Source organism: Rhinatrema bivittatum, chromosome 1, assembly GCF_901001135.1.
Source record: "Rhinatrema bivittatum chromosome 1, aRhiBiv1.1, whole genome shotgun sequence".
Lineage (NCBI taxonomy): Eukaryota > Metazoa > Chordata > Amphibia > Gymnophiona > Rhinatrematidae > Rhinatrema > Rhinatrema bivittatum.
Window position 1 is genome coordinate 512,477,534 of NC_042615.1, and position 24,132 is coordinate 512,501,665.

The 24,132-nt window shown below is 45.7% G+C and overlaps 1 protein-coding gene across 4 annotated transcripts in view; it reads left to right on the forward strand.

Moving 5' to 3' along the window:
• The window catches only part of ARAF (A-Raf proto-oncogene, serine/threonine kinase), a 104,497-nt gene that overhangs the window by 27,462 nt on the left and 52,903 nt on the right, over positions 1 to 24,132 (forward strand). For 3 of the 4 annotated variants that reach the window (XM_029611747.1, XM_029611767.1, XM_029611756.1), the window contains one exon: positions 4,606 to 4,825. In XM_029611747.1, the coding sequence (XP_029467607.1) occupies positions 4,606 to 4,825 (220 nt within the window). Of the gene's footprint in view, positions 1 to 4,605; positions 4,826 to 18,445; positions 18,499 to 24,132 lie in introns of those variants that run through there. The other variant, XM_029611776.1, reaches the window with a different exon arrangement.

Here is a 24,132-nt window from a genome sequence, read left to right on the forward strand (position 1 = left end):
GAGATCAGGTGACTGGGGTGTGTGTGTGTGTGAGAGAGAGAGAGAGAGAAAAAGTGATTATGGGAATGAGAAGCCTGTGCATGTGAAGAGTGAGCATGGGAGTGAGAAACCCGGGTGTGTGTGAGACACATCATGGGAGGGAGAAGCCGGTATATCTGAAAGAGAACATGGGAGTGAGAGACTGGTGTGTGTGTGTGTGAGAGAGAGAAAGAAAGTGATTTTGGGAATGAGAAGCCTGTGCATGTGGAGAGAACAAGCATGGGAGTGAGAGACTGGTGAGTGAGTGTGTGTGTGTGTGAGAGAGAGAGACAGAGAAAGTGATTATGAGAGTGAGAAGACCATATATGCAAGTAGAACACGGGAGTGGGAAGCCTGTGTGTGTGTGTGTGTGTGTGTGTGTGTATGGCATGAGAGAAACTGTTCAGGAAGGTGACTGGTGTGTGTGTGCCAAAGACTGTTTGGGAGATGATTGGTGTGTGAGAGACAGAAACTGGTCATGGGGGCATGACTGGTATGGTGTGTGTGTGAGAGACATGGGCACTAAGGAAGAGGACCATAAGTATAGAGCTTAGCTTCTACTGCTGCTTCTGGTGTGTGCCATGGCCTGCAGGGAAGGGGAGTAGGAGAGCTGCTGGAGGGGGTAAGTAAAGGTGGCTTTAAGTTTATTTTTCTTGACTGCCATTTTAATTGTATGATGTCTGCTTTTTTGAAATATTTTATTGGTGTTTGGAGAATGTTTAATAGTTTTTATGAGTTTTTAATTGTTGGATGTTATTCTGTTCATAGCTGTTTAGAAACATTTATTCTGCTTATTAGTATAGTTTTACAATTATTTCTGTTTGGGGATCTATAGCTGCTTGTTAGTTCTGTTTTCCTAATAAGAGGTGTATTGGTTTTTAGGGCCTGATTTAATATTTGTAGTGTTGCCTTTTCATAGATAGGGTTGCTCCTGTTTTGTATTCCATAATACAGGTGTAACTGTGTGCGGATTAGTTTATGTGCATTACTACAGATCCTGGGAGTATGTTAGGTCGGTTCTGTGTCTGTTACCGAGATGAGATATTTTGCTAGCATGTAAGCGTTTGTATCGGTCTTATTTGTTGTGTTTTCTCAGAGGACATGCATTGGTGGTAAACTGCTGTCTTTTCATAAGTAGGGCTATTGAGAACTGAGTTAATTATATTAGTCCGGCCCTCTAAAACCATCCCAATTTCTCATGCGGCCCCATGGGAAAATTAATTGCCCACCCCTGGTCTGGACTGATCCGTGGTACTACAGGAACGAAAATTAGCAGGTAAGAACCAATTTTCCTTTATGCTCACCCTCCATGTTTACTGAGTATTTGACAACTGAATGCTGTTTAATAGCTACCCTGGACTAGTGTTAACTTACTAATGCATGCATGTTACTTACCAAGAGGAAACTAAATAGCATGAACACATTAAACTGTCCATGAGTGTGAGAGGGCTCAGGTAACTGGAAACAGAGGGCCTAAATATTGAAAGCCATGGACAGGAGATAAGAACATAAAATGCCATGCTGAGTTAGTCCGAGGGTCCATCAAGCCCAGCATCTTGTCTCCAACAGTGGCCAGTCTGAATCTCCAAGAAGTACCCAGCAGATCCCATTTCTTGTTGCCTACTCCCAGGGATAAGCAGTGGCTTTCCTCAAGTCTAATCGGCTAATGATTGTTTATGGACTTTTCCATGAATTTTTCGAAACTATTTTTAAATTCAACTATGCTAGATGCCACGACCACAACATCCAGCAACAAATTCTATAGTTTGATTGTGAATTGAGTGGAAAATACTTTCTCTAATTTATTTTATATCTGCTACCCATTCATTTAATGGAATGTATGTTAGTCTTTGTACTATCTAAAAGAGAAATAAGCGTTTCCTATTTACTCATTGCACCTCACTCATAATTTTATAAACCTCTATCATGTCTGCTCTCAGCTGTCTCATCTCCAAGCTGAAGAGCCCCAATTTATTTAGTCTTTCTTTATAAGGGAGTCATTCCATCCCCTTTATCATTTTTGTTGCCCTTCTGCGTACCATTTCTCTTTCCGTTGTATCTTTCTTGAGATGGGCTGACCAGAACGAAACACAATACTCAAGGTGTAATCATACCATAGATATATACAGAGGCATTATGATATTCCCTGTTTTATTCTCCATTCTTTTCCAAATGATTTTTTGCTTTTTTTCACAGCTGCTGCACACCGGTATGAGCATTTCAGTGCATTATCCACAGTGACATCAAGATCCTTTTCCTGGGTGGTGAACTCCTAATATGGAACCCAGTATAGGTACACAATGCTGGGATCTGTATTAGGAATCAGGAAAAGGATCTTGGTGTCATTATGGAGAATACATGAAAATGCTCAGCGAGGTGTGTAGTGCCAGTCAAAAAAGCAAATAGAATGAAGCAATTTAACTACTGTGCACTCAGCTATACAACTGTACCCATAGGTCTTTGGGGATGAATACATTTGACCACACTTCTCTTTGCCCAAACAAAACTGAGCTACTTTTTGAGGGATTTTTTACATACATCCACAAATTCATACCACACATATTATTATTATTTATGAAATGTAATATACTGCCTGTAAAATAATGTATCCAAATAGTTCCAATAAAAAAAATACATAAAATCCAGTCAAAGTGCATGAAAACAGAAAACAAAATATTGATATACAAGAGTAAGACTATTACAAGTCAAAAACCATAGCCCGGCAAATAACATTAACAAATTCTGCGACAAAGATCATTAGCAATCATAGGCCTAATTAAAAAGGCATGTTTTAACTGCTTTCTGAAATTTCATAAAGTTTATTTCAGTGTGGATGTCTAGAGGGAGGCGTTCCAAAGGAGAAGCTTCACAAATGAATGCTGATTCTCTAGTGCAGGGGTGATCAATCGGCATCTCGTGAGCCACATGCGGCTCTTTGACGCACAAATTGCAGCTCCCAAGTGAATTCTTCCCCTCTGCCGCTGACTGTGTTTTCTGTGTACTGCACGCTGCAATTCTCCCCCTTCTCAGTAGCCAGCTCACAGGCAGAAGTTACAACTTCTACCTCTGAATTAGCTTCTGAGAAGGAGGAGATTCACAGTGTGCAGGAACTGCATGCCTTCATATTCATCTCCCCCCCCCCCCCCCCCACCGATTGGTGGCTGTTAGCAGACCCCATCCCATTGCAGCCGAGGACAAGGCCCAGCAGGCCGCCGTGGATCCCATCCCGCAGTGGATGAAGAAGAGAGGGGGAGGTCTTGGGAATGTGTGTGTGTGAGTCAGTGTGTGTATGAGAGAGAGACCATGTGTGTGTGTGTGTGTGTGTGTGTGTGTGTGTGAAAGACAGAGAGAGCCTGTGTGTATATGAGAGAGAGAGCCTGTGTGCGTGAGAGAGAGTGTGCGTGTGTATTGTATCTTTGTGAGAGAAAGAGAGCCTGTGGGGTAAATTTTAAAAGGAGCGCGCACGGCGTACATGTGTGCACGCTACCCGGCGCGCACGCATGTACGTCCAATTTTATAACATGCGCGTGCATGGGGGTGTACAATTGTACACCTTGCGCGTGCCGAGCCACGCTGCCTTCCCCCCGTTACCTACCCCACCTTCCCTTCCCTTCCCCTACCTCCCCCGCCCTTTCCCCCCTACCTTTTTTTTCCTTTCTTTTATTACTTCAGCCCTGGGGCTGAAGTAAGTTGCACGCGCCGGCCAAGCAGCAAATGTGGCCGCTGTGCCAGGAGCCTGACCCCACGCCCGCCCCCTCCCTGCCCCTTTTTGCAAGCTCCAGGACTTACACACGTCCTGGGGCTTTACACGCGTCACCGGGCCTTTTTAAAATAGGCCCGGCACATGTAACCCTTTTAAAATCTGGCCCTGTGTGTGTTAGAGCCTCTATTTGTGAGAGAGAGAGGGAGTGTAAATGAGAGCCTGTATGCTGGTATGTGTGTGAGAACCTCTGGGCACATGTGAGGGAGAGAGATCCTGTGTATGTGTGAGAGAGAGGGAGTGTGTAAGACATGTGAGGAAGTGTATAAGAGACAGAACATGTATAAATGTGTGTGAGAGAGAGAGGATAAAGTTTGTGCGGTCCCCCTTTCCCCCAGTTTGGGTTATCTTGTGAGATTGAGGAGTAATAGATTTCACCACCTTCAGAAGAAGGGATTATTTGCTCAGAATTGTGGAAAATTTTGCCAAGAAAAGTCAAATCAATTCAAAAGTAAATTAGATATGTTTTTAGAACAAAAACATATCTGGGTATGATAATATGGGTACTTGTAAGAAAAGAGTTAATCCAGCTTATTTAGAGTCAGGAAAGACATTTTTTAATTATTGCAGAAATACTACAGATGTACAGTATTTTTTTCACTTTCCTCCAGATCACCATATAGAGAGAACTGTTAGGCAATCAACAGCTTTTAATCTAACCAGCTATGGTACTATTTACTGCCTTTGCAACCCAGAGGTGGCTGTCTGTCTCTAAAAAACTAAACCACAAAGTACATCAAGGTCCTTTTCTAAGGAAAAAAAAAAAGACATGAGTCGAGTGATTACTGTCCTCCTATTTTCTGACTGAGCTTTTCTCTCACCTGCAGCGCCTCCACAAACCCCATGAGACGCTCCCACGACTCCTCCAGCTCCCTTTCCAATGGTTACACCCCTTCGCCGGCCGAGCTGGGGAAGGGGAGCGTGGTCATGCTCTCTGCCCCCATCATGGAGCTGCCAAGTTCCCAGCACCAGCGACGACCCAGCCCTGAGGGGCCCAAGTCTGGGGGCACCATCAAGGTTTATCTGCCTAACCAGCAGCGCACAGTGGTGAGAGTCCTTTGCCCTCTCTGTCATCTCTCATTTTTCCCTGTCTTTAATCTCTTGTCGCCGCCTGTTCCTAACTCTCCTTTTAGCTCCCTCCCACATCTTTTCTGTCTCTTCCCTCTGTCACTCTTTCTAATTTTGCTTCACTCTCTTCTTTCTCCCTGCCTTTTAACATACCTCTATCTGTTCCTCCTCTCTCTTGCTCTGATTCTTTATTTTATTTCTCCATTTATTAGGTGCCCTTAACTGGGCACCAAGGTCGACATAAATAGCAGATGAGCATAGAGATTAATAGAACTGCATACCAAAATACTAAGTGATGAATTAACCAAAACTGTGCTTGAAAAAATGGGGTTTTTACTTGGATTTGAATATAATCAACCCGGAGGACCCCTGGATGTCAGTAAAGAGCCTTTTCAATAGATTTTAAGGATAGAGGTGGCCTGAATTTGAGTAAAGCCAGTTTAATGCAAGGTACCTAGAAGACTTTATGAGCATAGGAGAGAGATCTGTTGAGAGAATGAATAGCGGGAGATAATGTTAGATATAAAGAAGCAGAAACCTAGCAAATGTTTTTATATTTAAAATCAAGGATTTTGAATTGGCAACTGACTTTAAGTGGAAGTCATTGCAAATTATTGAGGAGACGTGTAGAATGAGAATAGCAGAGAAGCTGATAGAGAAAAGTCAGAATTTTGAATATTTTGGCACCAGAGTAGATGGGCTGTCGGGAAGACCAACCAGTGAGCTACTGCAGTAGTCAACCTTAGAGACAAAAAGAGCTTGCAAGAGTGAGTGGCATATATTGAACATTTGATGCAGATTCTGAGCTAAATTTTCAAAAGCTTAGATGCATGAAATCTGGGAGTTACATGTGCAAGTCGGTTGCATGCACCCTGTCTGGATTTTCAGAAGCCTAAAAAGCGATGTCAATTCATTGTACACAAAAACAGATGTTCTGGGGGCCTGTTTCTGACCTCCGTGTGTAACAGACACTTTGAAAAAGTTACATTCAGAAAAGGCAGCCTTTCTAATATGTCTATGTACCATCTTTTGAAATGAAATTACACACGTATATCTTAAAATGCCTGACCACCCAATTTTTACAGTTAACTGGTGTGTTTCTCTTTTGTTTGAAAATAATGGGGAATTTGCAGTGCTTGAAAGTACACACATAATTCTACAGTTCCTGTTCATACCCCAGATCAGTCCAGACAAGTGGGTTTTGCATCCCTACCAGCAAATGGAGGCAGAGAATAAAAACTTTTCAGGCACCTGCAGTCCCTAAGTATTTCTCTGTTTCTAGCAGATGGTGGAGGTGCAAACCTGCAGTCTGAACTTTAATTAAAAAAAAGAAAAGAAAAAGGAATATTGATAGAATAAAGATAAGAAGATGGGGGTCACATGACGCGATGCAACAGTTAGGACATCTTCCTCACGAGCTCCAGGTGTGTCAGCTCCAGTCTTTTGCATCCTGTGATACACATTCAACTAAATCGCTCCATTTTTACAACATTCTACAATCCGTATGAGTATCGACTCCTACATGTCTAAATCTCCACCGGGAATGCCGATTCGGCCCACAAGAAAGGAAAAAGAGAAACTGAGACCAGGGGAAGGCAAGATGGCTGCCTCAGGGGAAGGCAAGATGGCTGCCTCAGGAGAACAGACCTCACGCACACTGCTAGACCTCTCGGTCATAGAAGCAATTTTGCACGCAGTAACAGAGGCCTTGCATGGGAAATTAGAAGCGATCGCCAACTAGATTGCCGAGATTAAAGGTTCACTAACAGAATTCAGTCCTCATATGGAACATTTGGAAGGCCGAGTCTCTTCGGCGGAAGATGATTCCCTGGCCCACATGAGACAATTGGATAAACTGTCTAAAGAACTCCTGCTTCAAGAAGAAAAAATCGAGGATTTGGAAAATAGAAGGAACGATTTGCGGGCTTTATGGAGGATATAGAGGAAACTGACCTGGCTCAAATCATAAATGGCTGGCTTTCGGAGGCCTTGAGTTTGCCGTCGGTAGCAACATCGTTGGTGGTAGAATGGTCCCACAGGCTGGGAACACGGAGACCAGGCGATACATGAGCCTGTTTAGTTATAGCCTGATTTCTGAATTACCATCATAAGCAGCAGATATGGATGAGCTGTCGCAAACTACAGACATTAAATTACAAGAACGCACCTATAAGAATATTTCAAGACTTTTCTAGCAAAGTCTCGGCAAAACAAAAGGAGTTTTCTCCTATTTGCTCCACATTAGCAGCTAAATAGATTCATTTTGTGCTACTGTATCCAGCACGGCTTCAGATCTGGAATGCTGGCTCAATGCGCACCTTTGAATCTCCACCAGAGGCAACCAAATTCATAGAACAACTGGAGCAAACATGAAAACACCATCCGCATAAGAATTTCATATGGATTCATTTGTTTCTACACAGCGGAACATGTGGGAATGCTATTGTTTTGGGGTTTGGATAAACAATAAAATGAATAAGCTTCCCAGGAGAAGAGTATCGGCATATGGGAAGAGAGAATTCCTCCTCCATTAATGAAGTGAGGCCAAAAAAGCAAGAGGCAATCATTATAAATTCTACGTGGAGCAACATGAAAATAAACACGCAAATATCAGTGAATGTGCCGGCGGGACAAGTTTTGGATAACTCATAATAACACTTAAACATAATGAGGATTTGATTCAGGACGCAAGTTGATATTTCTGTTTTTCATATTGTATGCAGGTTTATGGAGCGGACTCACCTAGTAACGCGTTAGTGACCCCAGCTCTCCTTGTGATGAGCGATGGCTTAGGCCATACAAGATGGAGGTGTTGGGGGGAGGGGGGAGGGGATGGGGAAGGGATTGATAAGGGGATGGGTCTGGTAACGGAGTTAATGCCATTATCTAGGGGTTTAAGAGAATATACCGTTAAAAAAGTATCTTTGCATAGGATTGTAATACCCGTTACAGCATTACGAAGGTTTCTCTCGGTAATTAGGGGGTTGCCACAGTTAACTTGTATGAAAAGATTTAGAAGGAAGAATTATAATGGTAAGTGGCAACATTTCGGATAAAACTGTGATCTTGGCTTCAGCATAAGCCCCTAACCTAATCAATATGACCATACTTTTTTCACAAGTATCATAAATGGTTATCTTGTTTTAGGGGGGGGGGCAATTGATTTTAGGAGGCGACCTCAACTGTGTAGTTGATCCAAGCATGGATAGATGTTCCAAGACCACAATTCCTAAACTGGGGAAACAAAAAGGAGTACAATATCTTTGTGATCATCTACCTCTGATAGACATTTGGTGTTCCCTACACCCAGGCGAAAGGGATCTGCAGAAATAGGAAACCTTATTATTTTAGATCATTGTCCAGTATTTTGCAATATAAGCTTGCTTCCTAACCCACCCGGCCCATTTCAATGGCTTTTGCCAGAATGGCTGGTTAAAGACCCACACATATATTATAAGAGAAAGGCTCGATGTTTATTATCATAACATTTTCACATAATTCAACTAGTGTGTCCTAAAACGCATCATACACTCACACATTCATACCTATTAAACAAATTTAAGATACAGTGAAGTGACCTGCCATAAGGCCTAATATAACAATAACATATTGTAAGACACTCCAGGATCATACATCTGTGTACCCTGTGGTATTCATGCAACCATTTACAACACTATATCAGGCTTTCGCCTATTTTTAATTATTTTAATCATTAAAGTTGAACTTAAACACAGAAATATGTCCGTATATCCTAGACTAAATCTCTTAAACTTGTCCTCCTATGGTGATCTTCACTGTATACAACTCCTGACATCTGGGCAGTGCTTCATTTATCACTGTAGTGTGACACCCCCCCCCCCCCCCACACACACACACACACACACACAGTGATAAATGAAGCACTGCCCAGATGTGAGGAGTTGTATACAGTGAAGATCACCATAGGAGATTGTACATAGTTTAAGCTGTTTTGAGATTAGAAGTTTGTTCATTACCCTATGTTAAGGGTTCATTTTTGCTGGGGGATCCAACTTATTCCTCAGTTCGCTCTAGAGGGAGAAATCCTTGGAGTTTGGGAAGTAGTCATCTTGGCTTGGGTACAGGTCAATACTGAGGGATGAATTAAGTAACAGTGACTGAAAAAGTTTCATTCTCTGCCTCCATCTGCTGGTAGGGATGCAAAACCCACTTGTCTGGACTGATCTGTGATTTTCCAGGAATGAAAATTAGCAGGTAAGAATCCATTTTCCTTTACATGCACTACTAAAAACGTAGGCCTTTATGCTTCATATATAATTAGCTAAGTGAGGGACATAGTTTGGAAATGTGAGCAGAAAAGGATAAAAGAAAGTAAAAAATAATAACCAGATTCCTTATCAAGTCAGAAAAATCAAGAGGAGTTAATAGAAACAAATCCAAATAGGTGAAGTTGGAGGCAGGGGGAGGGGAAAAGATGAGTATTGGCAGGGGAATAGATCACCTCTACTTTAGGTGCATTCAGTGAGAGCACTTCCAGAAAGAGGAGGAGGAGAGGCAGGAAGCCAAAAGAAGATAAGGAGAAAATGAGATACAGATTTGCATTTGTATGTCTTCTGCTCTTGGGGGGAGGAGAGGGGGTGGGGGGGGAGAGATGAGATGGCCAAGGCCATGAAGATAAAGCATGGAGGAAAACCCTAGTGGTTAGAGCAGGGGGTTGAAAACCAGGGAAGCGAGATTTTTAATCCCTCTTCTCCCACTGACATTCCTTGTGACCTTGAGCAAGACGCTTCATCCTTTATTGCCTCAGGTACAAACTTATGTAATAAGATGCATACAGAAAACTGAAGTTGGCCACATATTTGTGTGTGCATGCTTTACTCCTGGTGCAGCAAGGAGTGTCACACACAAAAAATGTATACCTAAAACTGCACATTGCTTACCATCCTAGCATGGAAATCCCATATGAATGAAGGCATTGGCTATTACCCCCCAATACAGAGAGGTGCATAAGTTTAATACATGCTTTGTTAATGCTCAAAATGTAACTCCTGATCAGAGGTAGAGAAAAATTCCCATGGCCAATTTTAGTCTATGGGGCTGAACCTATAGTTCATGGTGCAGGGATCCCGTACTTGGCATTTATGAAAAGAAAACCCAATTTGTCCACAACTCGTAATTTCTGTGCACAAACCCTGTTTCCTGAGTATAAAACACAATTTATGCACAAAGCTTAATTTTTGCAAATAAATCACTCTCCTGAGTTAAAATATGTGGTCAGCCTTTGAAAAAGTATGAGCACACATTTCAACTTGTGTTTGTGTGCATGGTTTCTAGTCAGTGTACATTTTAAACTCTCGATGCCTTAGCACACCATTAGCTTACTGCATTGGGAGTTACAATTTTTTGAGCGTTTTCCTTAGGAAACTGTGCACTGACTTTCACCACACTGTTTTAACACATGTCTTATTACATCAGCCTCTTAGGTTGTAACCCCTCTGGATCAGGAAAATATATCCTGTACCTGATTGTAATTCACTTTTAGCTCTGGTTTGGAGAAGCGAGTAATCAAAACTAAACTCCAAAATGCAGAAAAAAGCAAGAGATCTAGGACCAGGTTTGCTAACTGGCAAAAAAAAGTTTTTTTTACTGACAAGCTGATGATTTTTACTGACAACCCAACATTTTTACTGGCTACCAAAACTGACAGTAAAAACATTTTTCAGGAACTGGCTACCCTGCCTAGTAGACACTTTGCTGGGAAGTGGGAGTCTCCTTCTGAATACTCTAAAATTGAGCGCTTGTCTTCCTAGAGAATGGTCCTTTTCTGAAAATAATGCCTAGCTGCTCCTGGTCAGTCTTTCTGGTCCCTTTTAAGTTGAAGAATGTGGACCTCCTAGTGCTATCGGAGGGAGCTGGAAGAGGCGTATGATTGAGTTGTAACCTACACTTTTCACTGCAGGACAGGAAGGGATGCCGGAAGGCAGATTTATGGGCAACCAATCTTTCAGGCAGATCTGAATTTGAGCTTTTTTTTACAAGCAGCCTGTTAATTTACGGGATGTTGGCAACCCTGGCTAGGACAGAAGCTTGGGGCACACTGATCTTAAAAACAAACTGGCGGATTTTAAAAGCCCTGCTCGCCGGCGTGCCTATTCTCCATAGGCCGCCGGCGGGCGCAGAGCCCCAGGACGCGCGTAGGTCCCGGGGTTGTTGGAAGGGGGCGTGTTGAGGGGGCGGGACCCGATGACACGGCGGTTCGGGGGCGGGACGCAGCGGTTCGGGGGCGGGACCGGGGGCGTGGTTTCGGCCCGGGGTGTTTCGGGGCGTGGCCGCGCCCTCCGGAACCGCCCCCGGGTCGAGTCTCGGCGCGCCAGCAGCCTGCTGGCGCGCGTGGATTTACGTCTCCCTCTGGGAGGCGTAAATCCGTGGATAAAGGTAGGGGGGCGGTTTAAATAGGGCCGGGGGGTGGGTTAGGTAGGGGAAGATGAGGGGAGGGCGAAAGAAAATTCCCTCCGAGGCCGCTCCGATTTCGGAGCGGCCTCGGAGGGAACGGTGACAGGCTGCGCGGCACGGCGCGCACCGGCTGCCCAAAATCGGCAGCCTTGCACGCGCCAATCCAGGATTTTAGAAGATACGCGCGGCTACGCGCGTATCTTTTAAAATCCAGCGTACTTTTGTTTGCACCTGGTGCGCAAACAAAAGTACGCAAACGCGCTTTTTTAAAAAATCTACCCCAAAGCGTCAGATAAGGAATTATTAAAAAGAATGCTAGAGAATGGATTAAACAGGCAGGGAATAAAAACAGTTCAAGATCAGACCAGAAATGCTAAGAGAGAAGTTTTTTTGAAGGATTAAATCAGCTTTCTGAAAATTGCTCTCCATCAATTCAGTTAAAAATACAAAGTGCTTTTAGCTACATTTAGGGGCGGATTTTAAAAGGAGCGCGAATAGCCTACTTTTGTTTGCGCTCCAGGCGCAAACAAAAGTACGCTGGATTTTAGTAGATACGCGCGGAGCCGCGCGTATCTGCTAAAAACCTGGATCGGCGCGCGCAAGGCTATGGATTTTGTATAGCCGGCGCGCGCCGAGCCGCGCAGCCTACCCCCGTTCCCTCCAAGGCCGCTCCGAAATCGGAGCGGCCTCGGAGGGAACTTTCCTTTGCCCTCCCCTCACCTTCCCCTCCCTTCCCCTACCTAACCCACCCGCCCGGCCCTGTCTAAACCCCCCCCCTTACCTTTGTCAGGGGATTTACGCCTCCCGGAGGGAGGCGTAAATCCCCGCGCGCCAGCGGGCCTCTTGCGCGCCGGGCCGCGACCTGGGGGCGGGTACGGAGGGCGCGGCCACGCCCCCGGACCGCCCCGGGCCGTAGCCACGCCCCCGGACCGCCCCGGGCCATAGCCACGCCCCCGTACCCGCCCCCAAAACGCTGCCGACACGCCCCCGAAACGCCGCGACGACCGGGCCCGCCCCCGACACGCCCCCCTCGGAGAACCCCGGGACTTACGCGAGTCCCGGGGCTCTGCGCGCGCCGGTAGGCCTATGTAAAATAGGCTTCCCGGCGCGCAGGGCCCTGCTCGCCTAAATCCGCCCGGTTTTGGGCGGATTTAGGCGAGCAGGGCTCTGAAAATCCGCCCCTTAGTGCGTTTTTAGAGATGTGTTTAGGTTGGGGGGAGGAAAATAACATTAATGCATTGCATTTTCAATTCTGTATTTTTTTCCATGAAAACAATATCTGTAGAAAAAGCAGGTTCTTTGTAACTGCCACAAGTTTCAAAGCAAAAAGTGAATGTGTATTTCTCCTTTGAAAGAAGCAGGAGTAAGAGCAGAGGGATTGGAAAAGGAAGAGTGGGACATGAGAATTAATTAAAGAAATTGAAGACATGGCATGACCCAATTTCTGCACACAGATTCTGTTTCCTGAGTATAAAACACAATTTATGCACAAAACTTAATTTCTGCAAATAAATCACTCTCTCGAGTTAAAATGTGTCAGTGTACTAGTCAGTGTACTTTTTAATTTTTTTGAGCGTTTTCCTTAGGAAACTGTGCACTGATTTTCACCGCACTGTTTTAACACATCTTTTTACATCAGCGTCTTAGGTTGTAACCCCTTTGGATCAGGAAAATGTATCCTGTACCTGATTGTAACGCACTTTTAGCTCTGGTTTGGAGAAGCAAGTAATCAAAACTAAACTCCAAAATGCAGAAAAAAGCAAGAGATCTAGTACCAGGTTTGCTAACTGGCAAAAAAAGCTGATGATTTTTACTGACTGAGAAATTAGGCAAATACCTAGATTTTGCTTTGGAAAGAACAGAGTGAAAAGCAATAATATTCCTAAAAATAATAGAGTAGATGGGTCATGGGACACTCTCCACTCTCTTCAGCTTGCTGAAGCACACATCATTGGGCCCACACGAGTGCTGTAAATCAAGGCTGAAGAGGGGACAGATGGGATTTAGGACACAAAAAAGAGAAGAAACAGAAAAGTGCATCAAAGTAAGTAGAGATGTCAGCATTACAATCAAGAAAAGAAAGTTAGGAAGGAAGTGAAAGATTTGTTTGATAGAATCAGAGACGTTTTTGCTGTCTAGATCCTGCACTGTGCAGAACAGGAGGTGATAAAACAGATGAAAAGGAAAAGATATAGGTGCTAGTAATGAAAAAGTTTAGTTGCCAACTACAAATACCTAAAAGAAAGACCAAGCAGAATCGAAAGAAAACCAGATCAAACTGATGATATGAAGACTGAGTAGGAGGGGTGGAAAGAACAGAGAAGACAAAGGAACATCAAATAAAAAGAAGAGAAAAGCTGGCTGGCATCATCATGAGAGATGTTAAAGTCACCAAGAAAGAATGCAGGACAAGGCAGTGTAGTTAGTAAGGAAAGGAGTGCAGTAGAGTGATCAAGGAAGGAGGAGAGTGAGCCAATTGGGCAATAGAGGATCATGAAAATAAGAACAAAGGGTAACAAGAACCAAGAGAAGCGATACTGAAGGGAAGGGTAAGACCAAGCAGTGGGTTAATGAAGGCCAACATGCCTCCTCCCCATTGCCAGACACACCAGAGAATGAGAAGAGAACAGGCTGGCAGAAGAGGCCGGGTCATAGAGGCAGGCAGTTCTCAATGATGGCCATTAACAGTAAGTCAGAGGTGGTGAAGATATTGAGCGTGGTGTGGCATTTCAAAACCAAGATGCAAGTGTTCATCATTACCGAACATTCAGCTCACTGTAAATAATTGTCATAGTCAATGAGTTACTTTCTGCTTTGGCTTCTTCTTCACCCAGTTCCATTACCCCTGTTTCATTGTAACTTTTTCCTCTCTTCACTATGTTAATGTTTAAGGTTTTACCCCGGTTCCTTGTAAACCGACATGATATGATCTGTATCATGAATGCCGGTATAAAAAAAGCACAAAACATTTTGAAGAGAGAAGCGAAGAACTGAAAAGTCTGAGTGGAAATACAGTTATTAATATTCTATATATTTTGATGTAAGGGGCACAAAAGGAGGTAATAGGGAAGGAGAGGATAACAAATAGAGGAGATAGATTAGTGATGATAAAAGAAGGAGGAAAAGTGTGCAGGATAATAGAACAAGAGCAGCAAAAATGCTAAGAGGAGCCATGCAAAGACAAAAGCCAATAGTTCATGCAACAATAATAAAACAAATTAATGGTAGAGAAGATTCCTGGTTATGAAGAATTGAAGGGAAAGCCAAAGATTAGCCGGGGTGTATGGCACTGCAGTAGGAATAGATTTGGGCAAACAAGTTGAGCCTTACCTGCCTATAGTCTGTTTCTATATGCAAAGAGAGATAGCCCAACCAGAGGAGCAAAGTGTCAATAAAGTCAGATGGAAAGTTGCAATCCAAATGAACAGAGGATCAGGATTCAAAAACCACTCTTTGCTGCCACTTGTGGTAAGGGCCTAGCCCATGATGTCACCTCTGACATGACTTTCTGTCCTGGGATGCCTGGGAGTTGGTGTTTGAGGTATAGATTACCTACAGTCACTGGCTAAGGACCCTTAGACTACAGAGCAGCACTGGTAGGCTGGGAATCGCCTGGATCTGCTGTAGGACACCAATCTCTGGTTGTTTCTCCCTCTCCCCAACACTGATGAACTCTTAATTTTCTTGTTTCTGTCTAATGCTCTTTTTCTCTGGGTGCTTTTGTTCCTGCTTCTTGGACTCTTACATCCCTCTTTTCCCATACCTTTCGTGACCTCTGTTGCCTCCTCAAGTTTTCAATATTGATTTTGCCTGTTGCTTTTTGTTTTTGAATCACTTTTTCACCTTCCCTTGCCACATTCTCTTTCTCTCAATAACAAGCAACATTTGGGTGACAGCAGGGGGTGGGGAGGAGTTGAGCAACAGAGATAGGAGAGAGGTGTTTTACTAAAGACCAGAAAGTGATTCCTTCCTGTTCATTCCCCAGATCAGACAAGTGGGTTTTGCATCCCTACCAGCAGATGGAGGCAGAGAACAAAGCTTTTTAAGACACTACTACATAAACAAGAGTGTCTTCTGAGTCCCTCAGTATTTCTCTGTCTCCAGCAGATGGTAGAAATGCAAACCTGCAGTCTGACAAAAAGAAATAAAAATAGATAAGAGAAGAGGAGGTGGTTCGACTACTGTGGCTTGTGATGCCCAGTGCCTGGGATTATTTGCAGGTCCTGGGTTCTATGGCATCTACAATGGAACTCATGCCATGGACATTTGTGCACATGTATTCTCTCCAGAGGGAGCTTTTGACCAGATGGAATCCATTGTCAGAAGAGTTTCATTGCCCTTTGCCACTTCAGGGAGACTCTAGGTCCAGTCTTTCATGGTGGCTATCTCGCCACAATTTGGAGAAAGGACTGGAACTGGACACTTCGGACTGGGTAGTGGTGACCACCAATGCCAGCCTCAAGGGTTGGGGGGGGGCAGTCAAGGGCGAACAGCCCAAGTCCTTGGTCACCAATGGAAGCATCAGGGTCTATCAATTGATTGGAAATGAGGACAGTTCGCAGAGTGTTGTGTCATTTCCTGCAGCAGGTGCACAGTCAGTCAGTGAGTATATTCTCAGACAGTGTGACGACAGTGGCCTATATCAACTGCCATGGCAGGACGAAAAGTTGAATAATGGCTCAGGAGACACAGGCACCTGGGCAGAGCAGCATCCTGCAGGCTAGCAGCAACTCATGTAGCTAGGGTAGACAATGGGCAGACGGATTATCTCAGCAGGCAGCAGTTGGATCCCGGGGATTGGGAGTTGTCTGTGGAGGCCTTGTCCCTCATACAATCCAGATGGGGCAGGCCACAGCTGGATCTGATGGCATCGCGAAGCAATGCCAAGGCGACATGGTTCTTCAGCCGCAGGTGTCGACTCAGAAGGGATCGACACACTGGTTCAAGCCTGGTCATCAGAAATTCTGTTGTATGTGTTCCCTCCATGGCCTCTTGCCGGTCGAGCATTGCAGCGCATAGAGAGGCACCCAGGAAGAAGAGTGGTTCTGGTGGCACCAGAGTAGCCACGTCATCTGTGGTTTACGGATCTCGTTTGGCTCACAGTAGACGGACCCATAAGGTTGGCTCACCTACCGAGGTTACTTAAGCAAGGACCCATATACTCGGATCAAGCGGATCGCTTCTGTTTCGCGCCTTGGCTTTTGAGTGGAGGCGGCTACTTTTGAAAGGATATTCGGAGCCGGTTATTGCTAATGTACTTCAGGCGAGGAGGCTGTCTACTTTGCTTGCTTACATTCGAGTTGGAGAATGTTTTTGTCCTGGTGCTTGGAGAAAGTTTTAGAACCGTTGCAGGTCAATATTCCTCAAATCCTGGCATTTTTGCAGCAGGGCTCGATTGAAGGATTTGGCCTACAATCACTCCAAGTGCAGGTAGCAGCAATAGCATGTTTTCAAGGGAAGTTACACGGAATGCCGTTGGCCTCCCATCCAGATGTCGTACATTTTCTGAAGTGGGCAAAACATTTGCATCCTCCGGTTCATAAGATGTGTCCATCCTGGAGCCTTAATATGCTTCTGAAGGTGCTTTGTAGTTCTCCTTTTGAGCCTTTGCGAAGGGTGTCTTTAAAGGATCTCACCTAGAAGTCTGTCTTTCTGGTGGCAATTTGCTCAGCCAGGCGTATTTCGGAGCTTCAGGTGTTGTTGTGTAGAGAGCCTTTCTTGCAATTTATGGACAATGGGGTGTCTCTGCGGATGGTACCTCCGTTCTTGCCAAAGGTCATTTCTTCATTCCATATTAACAGTCAGTCGAACTCCCTTAGTTTCCGAATTTGTCATTAGAAATTTATTTGATGTTTATTGCACTCTGTTCGGTACTTTAAAGTCACTAACAGTTTTTGGCGTCCAGATCATTTGTTTGTCTTGTTCATTGGAGCAAGGAAGGGAAGCAAAGCGTCTAAGGCCACCATTGCATGATGGTTAAAGGATACTATTTTTTTGGCCTATCTTTGTAAAGGTCGGATGGCTTCAGAGAGGGGCTGGGTGTGCCCTCTACGAGGGTGCAGGCTACCTCCTGGGCGGAGTGTCAGTTGGTATCGCTGCAGGAGATCTATTGGGCAGTGACATGGTCTTTGCTTCACACTTTTACTAGACATTACAGATTGAATGTACGAGCTCCAGAGGAGGATGTGTTTGGGGAGAGTGTGTTGCGAGCAGGTCTTTCGGGTTCTCGCCAAGTGTAGGGGAGTTTGGGTACATCCCACTTGTCTAGACTGATCTGGGATATGAACAGGAAAGGAAAATTGGTTCTTCCCTGCTAATTTTTGTTCCTGAAATACCACAGATCAGTCCAGAAGCCCATGCCCTTATTTCTAAAAGACCGTCGTTGGTTCAGTATGTGTATATTGCAGAATGTTCCGATTGTATATCAGTTTGTTCTTTCAGTTTACTCTGGATGTGAGGGCTTCCAGTTCTGGGAGGTTTACCATTGATTCTATGCTCACCCTGAAGGGGAGGGGGTTGGAGTTAGTTTGAGATTGTTCTATCTTGGCTTGAGTACAGGTCAGTACTGAGGGACTGCAGGTGGCGCTCTTGTTTATGTTACAGTGTCTTAAAAGTTTTTGTTGTCTGCCTCTACCTGCTGGTAGGGATGCAAAACCCACTTGCTGGACTGATCTGTGGTATTCCAGGAATGAAAATTAGCAGGTAAGAACAAATTTTCCTTTCTCCAGCACCGAAATTTGGAAAGCACAAGAGAATCAGAGAAGGCATGGGAGAAGGAAGAAAAGAAGGTGGAGGAAAAAAGACAAGGAAAGAGAACTGAAATGGAAATAAAATAGGAAAAAAACAGAAAGCTATATGGGAGACAAAACCTTTGAAAGATGAATACTCAGAGAATCAGAAGATAATTCATCTAGTATAAAATAAGATTGACAAGTGTTATAATATTACTGAATGTTTTACATTTTTTAAAATTGTAAGGGCCTGATTCTTTGTCTATGAGGAAAAAACAGTGAAAAGGTCCCTAATTAGAATATGCATTGCATTGTGAGCAAACTGTGCATATGGGTATGAGAGAGAGGCAGGTGTATACATATAGATACATATATGCATCACTCAGCCAGGTTTTTCTACCTTTGTTCTTTAGAGGCAGACAAGGAACAGGTCTCTGCCCAGAGTTTGGTGTCAACCAACAATCATATTTTATGTACAGCTATTTCCAAGTATGTACCTAAACCACAAGCTTTGAGTTGGCCTTTTAAATTATACTTTCATAGAAAAACTCTCACCTAGAGTCCCAGTGAACATGGAGAACCAAAGAGCTCAATACCCTCTTCACAACAATACAGTAAACTCCACCACACAAGCAAAACCTTTTCTCTGAGGATGAGCAGGATGGTAGTCCTCCATCAATGGATGGATCCCGGCACGGAACTTTGATCTCAAAGACTCTAGAACTTTCAAACATGCCCTACTGAGTAGGTGCAGCTGTAGTCATAACCTTGCCCCTAGGCAGAGTCCCTCAGTCTCTTTTTTTTTTTTTTTTTTTGCGGAGCCGTGTGGTCACAGGAGCTATGTGTTTCACGTATTCAGCTTTGCTGTCTCCTCAGTTTTTGTAAGTGATTTTTTCTAGAGCTGCAGCTGTTTTCTTTCCTTTACCTTTCGATAGTTTTATTTCTTTTTCTTCTTCTTTTCTCTGTCTGCCAGCTGCATGGCGGGCCTTAGTTGCTGTGCAGTCTGGCAGAGTCTATTTCTATCCCTTATTAAAACAAAATATATATATATATATTACATCTGCAGTTTAGTATTTGTGTCCTCTCCTTGCTCTGTCTGTTTTTGTACCTTTCTCAGGTGCTGGCAGGACTGACTGAATGCAGACGTGGGTGATCCGAGTAGGCTGCAGAACCTGGGGACTCGCCCAAGTTCCACCTGGGCAGGGGTTGTTTCACCGATCGATCGGCATCAATGGTGGTTCAGACAGTGCAGAGATCGAGGACCACACTGTTCCTGGGGGGGGGGGGGGGGGGCGAGTTCATTCTCCCTATATTCAAAGGAACTAGTCTCCACAGCCAGGATCCCTGGATGACATAGCCTCCCCTCCTGCTTGCTGGTGATGGCAGTGCAGTCTCCTTGTGAGAGAGGGTGAGTAGGAGCTTGGGTAAGCAGCTTGCTGCCTTACCTTTGGTGCCATGCCCAGTAACAGTTGCCCGTGCACATCTGTGACCAGCGCATCATCAATCTGACACATTTCATGTCAGGACCATGTCGGGGACCAGGACTTCCATTGAGGGCCATGGTCACTTTTGACTCTATTGGGGTGCATGATCACCCTCGATGTCATAAGGGCCTTTCTGTGGACGTGGAGTCTCGATGCATTGGAGTCATCGAGTGCCTTGGACTTTGATGTGATGGAGTAGCAGCACCGATCTCTAGTGTCAGGGATGAGGTCTGCCATCGAGCGCCATGGTCCCCCTCGATGCTCTCCGAGCTGCCCTTGATGTTGATGCTTACGATATCATTGATGCCTCTTTGCTCTCGATGACTCAGTGCCATTGATGACCCCGGTGCCATCGATGCCCTTGATCCCATCAAGGTGCGTGAGTGGCCACCCTCGATGCCGTCAAGGTACGTGGCCTCGATGCCACGGCAGTCTCAATGCTGTCGAGGTGCGTGGTTTTGATGCTGTGTCTGTCCTCCGGGCCATTGCGGTGCGTGGCTTTGATGCCATTGCGGTGTGGAGCTGCCTCAATACTGACATCCTTGATGCCATCGAGGTGCGAGGCCATCGGGCATGTTGGCCACCAATGCCTTCTGTTGCTTTCGACAATGTGAGCACCACCTATAGGGCACTGGGATCACCATTGAGCGTCCTGGTTGTTCCCGAGGCTGTCGACCACTGGGGTTCTTGAGAGCCCTCGAGTGCCACTGAAGCCCTCAAGTGACAGGGATTTCGGCCTTGAACGGATCGAGCGCCAGTGTCACCATTTAATCAAGGCACCCTGGTACGCCGAGGTATCTGGAACCCTCAAGGCTCCTTGGCAGTGTCCCTGACGGGGGCATTGAGGGACATTGTACTGTCCCAGTACTGGTCTACTGCTATCAGACACCATGGATGGTGATGATCTCGAGGGCCCTGAGTCGGGGGGGGGGGCATCAGAGACCCCGCCTGGATTAATGCATCATTGATGTTAATGAGCACTAGCGAGGCTATTGTCATCCGTAGCCACTGAGCTCGCAGCATCAACATCCTCAGACGAATAGGTGAGCCGAGGGGAATAGTCAATGGTGCTGGCAGTCATTGGTTCCTCTGGGCTCTGATGAGGCGAGTCAGGGCTGTGTTGGGGTTGCAAGCCTCCATGCAAGTGCCCCTGGCATCCTTGGTACCCTCGATCCATCAATGCCTTCAGGTACTGGGGTCACAATAGGTGCCAATGGGCTGTTGAGGTGCGTGGATGCCAGTGACACTGTGGATGGTGCTGTATACCATCCAACTGATCAAGATTTGGGCAAACGCCGTTGAACCCCTGGGTGCAGTTTTGTTTGGTGCCCTTCATGTGATCCATCGTTGGTGAGCGCGAAAACACTATGGGCCCTAAAGGTGCTGTCACCACTGTGGACACCAGTGAACGCAGTCGGATGCCACAGGACACGACCGCAGAGCACTGTGGGCACCATCAGCTGCCATGGACTTCGCTGCTGTCTTTCCATGAGGGAAACAGCAGTGAGCCATTCCAGACACAGTTTCAAGGGCTGTGTCCAGCCTTTTGGAGCATTATCAGGTATTGGAGAGGGCGACGCCATAGAATGCCACCTACCACCATGCCATACCCAGAGCCCCAGTGGTAGATGGGGATGCCGTCGTCACATTGTTCATATGCACTCCACTGAGATTTACTGTGACAGTGGAATACAGCATGCACGGTCAGGTGATGGCAGGCGGCATTCTCCTGTCTGTTCAGTTCTCAGCCATGCCAGGGTTCTGCCATTGTCGCATCAAGGTCTCAGCTTCCTCATCAGTTCTGCACCACAAAATACTGGGGAGCACTGGCGAGGAAGGCATCATCACTCAGTAATTTGCCTTTTGGCAATGCGCAGCCACCAACTCTAGCAAGTGGTGCTCAGTCCTTGCTATGGCGTGGGATTCTACCCACAAACATGGTGAGGGGGGGTCTTAGGTGTGCCACCATCCATAGGATGGGATACCACTGTATGAATACTAGTCCACGTGCTTTCACAGCAGAGGGCTCTATTCTCCAATTTCCCGCTACTGTACGTGTGTAAGTGTATGTTTCCCTCATGGCGAGCACAACAGGTTGTTCACCACAGCCACAGGAATGACCTAGGACTGCGTTCCTGGTCAAACCCTAAGGGTAGTAGACACCAGGAGGGTAGGATTGGGAGTCTTCTCCTTCCTCAGAAGAGGAGTTTGTCTTTCAACCTCTTCCATGTTTCAAATCCCCGTTGTGGGGAAGCCCCTGGGGCTCCATCCTTGGCAGGTTTATCAATAAACCGGAGCCTCGATTCTTTGAATCGGTGCATCTTCTTGTAGGCCAGGGTCGAGGAATGGCAGCAGCATTCATCTGACCGTTTTTGCTGGGGCCTCTTCATTGATTTCCGTTGTGGCTTTCCACATTTGAGGGTGGCTGCCAGTGGCAAATTGGTCACTTCTGAACCTCAGCGATCAGTGATTGTGTCTCAACTGGAGAGTTGACAGGTTTTCAGGATCGGGAGGCCCTGATTCCCATTGCTTTCCTGACCCTTCAGGAAGAGGGGATTCGACTGGGTTCCAGGACAACTCCTATGGGTTCCCCTCTGGATGCCTGATTGTCCACTCCTGCAAGAGGTGTCCCTCGTTCTCTGTTTCCTAGAGAAGGCATGTCACTGGTTCTGACTGGCAGTTGCTCTCAGTTCCTCGTGGGATCCAAGAGCCAGTCGAGCAGTAGCGCTTTTCTTGGGTCATCCTAAGGCACAGCAGGTCTGTTTCGTGAGGGAGCCTTTCCAGAGCAGTTCCCTGGTGAAAATTAGGGGTTTCTGCTGTCTAGGAGTCACCTTTGATACCTGCTGAGCTCAAGGGGTGTTTTTTTGATAAGGACCGCTATTGCCAGTCATTCTTGCCCGTGGGCCCTACCTCCGTGAGAAGTGTTCTAATCCATCTAATTGGCGAGTATGCTTTTCAGCCTATCGTCATATCCATGGCTGATGGAATTGGGGGACGAGGGACCCCATAACAGAGGTGCTGCCCTTTGGTTGCAGTTGCTTGCAAGCTATATTTCCCATTTTAGAGATAACCCTGTCTGTGGACAGGGGAGTCCTGGTTCATGCAACGATTTTTCCATTTACTGGACCGCATGCTTCCTTGGGGGAAGTATATGTTATCATGGCTGAGATATTAATACCTTAGCCAGGTTTGGGGCGATCTGTTCCGAGATCACCCTTGCCCTGCTCTGGTACCCTTAGGGTTTCCAGGCCAGTCCTGTTCAATAAGGGTTTGCATTTTCAGCACCCTGGTTTCCTGTCTCTTAGTGAAGTGTTTCTGGATTTCTTCCCTGTTGAATTCACTCTCAGAGCACTCAGCCTGCTTGGAACAGATGAAACTATCTCGGTGGATAACTCCCTACTGGAATTGGCAGTGAGTTATTCGCTTGGGGTTGAGTTATACAACCTAGCTGCTTGTGCTTATCCTGGCAGTCCAGGAGTCTGCCTCCTTGTGTTCTCCACGCCTTCTGACTTCCAGTTGGAATTTCGGGGGTGGGGTGTGGAAGCTAAGGCATTTGTGGTATATCTTACTGTATACCTGCAGGGAAAGATTTACCACTTTTTCCCCATATTTTCACCAAGCTCTGGCCCATACTGCCTTTAGCTTTTCTCACTTCACTAGGTTGCCTAAAATGTCTTCCTGCTCACCTGACCTATCCTGTAGACAGGATGGATAGCCCTGCCCTTGACAGGGTGCATTGTGGGTGAGCTTTAGGCCTAACATATCTCCCTGCTTGGGGGTTAGGGCTATCAATCCCATTCAGGGAGTGCCTTTCATCCCCTGAAACACTTGATGCTGTCCTACTGGTCAGCTATATCTGGTGCTTTGACACGTAGGGTCTGTCACAGACTCTGCTGTTGTTGCTGATTATTCTTCCAAACATTTCTTGGGTTTTCTGCCCATTATGCCTGTTGGCCAAACATGGGCACACTTCCGCAGAGACATTCTGTCCTTCAGATGTCATTGGACCGCAGTTTCTTTCTGGGGAGTTCTCGAGCCCCAGTTAGTTTTTCAGTTGTTTTGTAACACTGAAGAAAACTGCAGTCTTCATCCAAGAGTCCTTCTCTTGTTACATCTCTATTCTTTTCCCTGTATCTAGGAGGTTTTAGACCTACCATCATCAGGATTTACTGATCTGAAACCCTGCTTGTAATGTTTCTTGTTGCGCTCGCATCACTCCCCTGCCTTAGGCGCCTTTGCTACGCATTGGGGGTTTGTGTCTCAGTCTTTTCTATGGTTTTCCCTTTGAACTCAACTTTTTTCCCTCCTAGACCCCTTTTTGGGTCAGCTGCCTCACAGCAAAAGGGAGCGAGCTGGTGCTTTCAGCACAATGTGGTTTTCTGCTTTGTCCTGCTCGACAGCTTATAGCATGGGATTCACCCATGTGCGAGCACTACAATCTTGCTTATCCTCAGAGAAAGCAGAGTTGTTTACCTGTAACAGATGTTCTCCGAGGACAGCAGGATGTTAGTCCTCACGAAATCCACCTGCCTCCCCGGGAGATTGTTTCTCCATGTATGAGCTATATTATGAACTGAGGGACTCTGCCAAGGGGGCAGGGTGATGACTACAGATGCACATGCTCAGTAGGGCTTGTTTG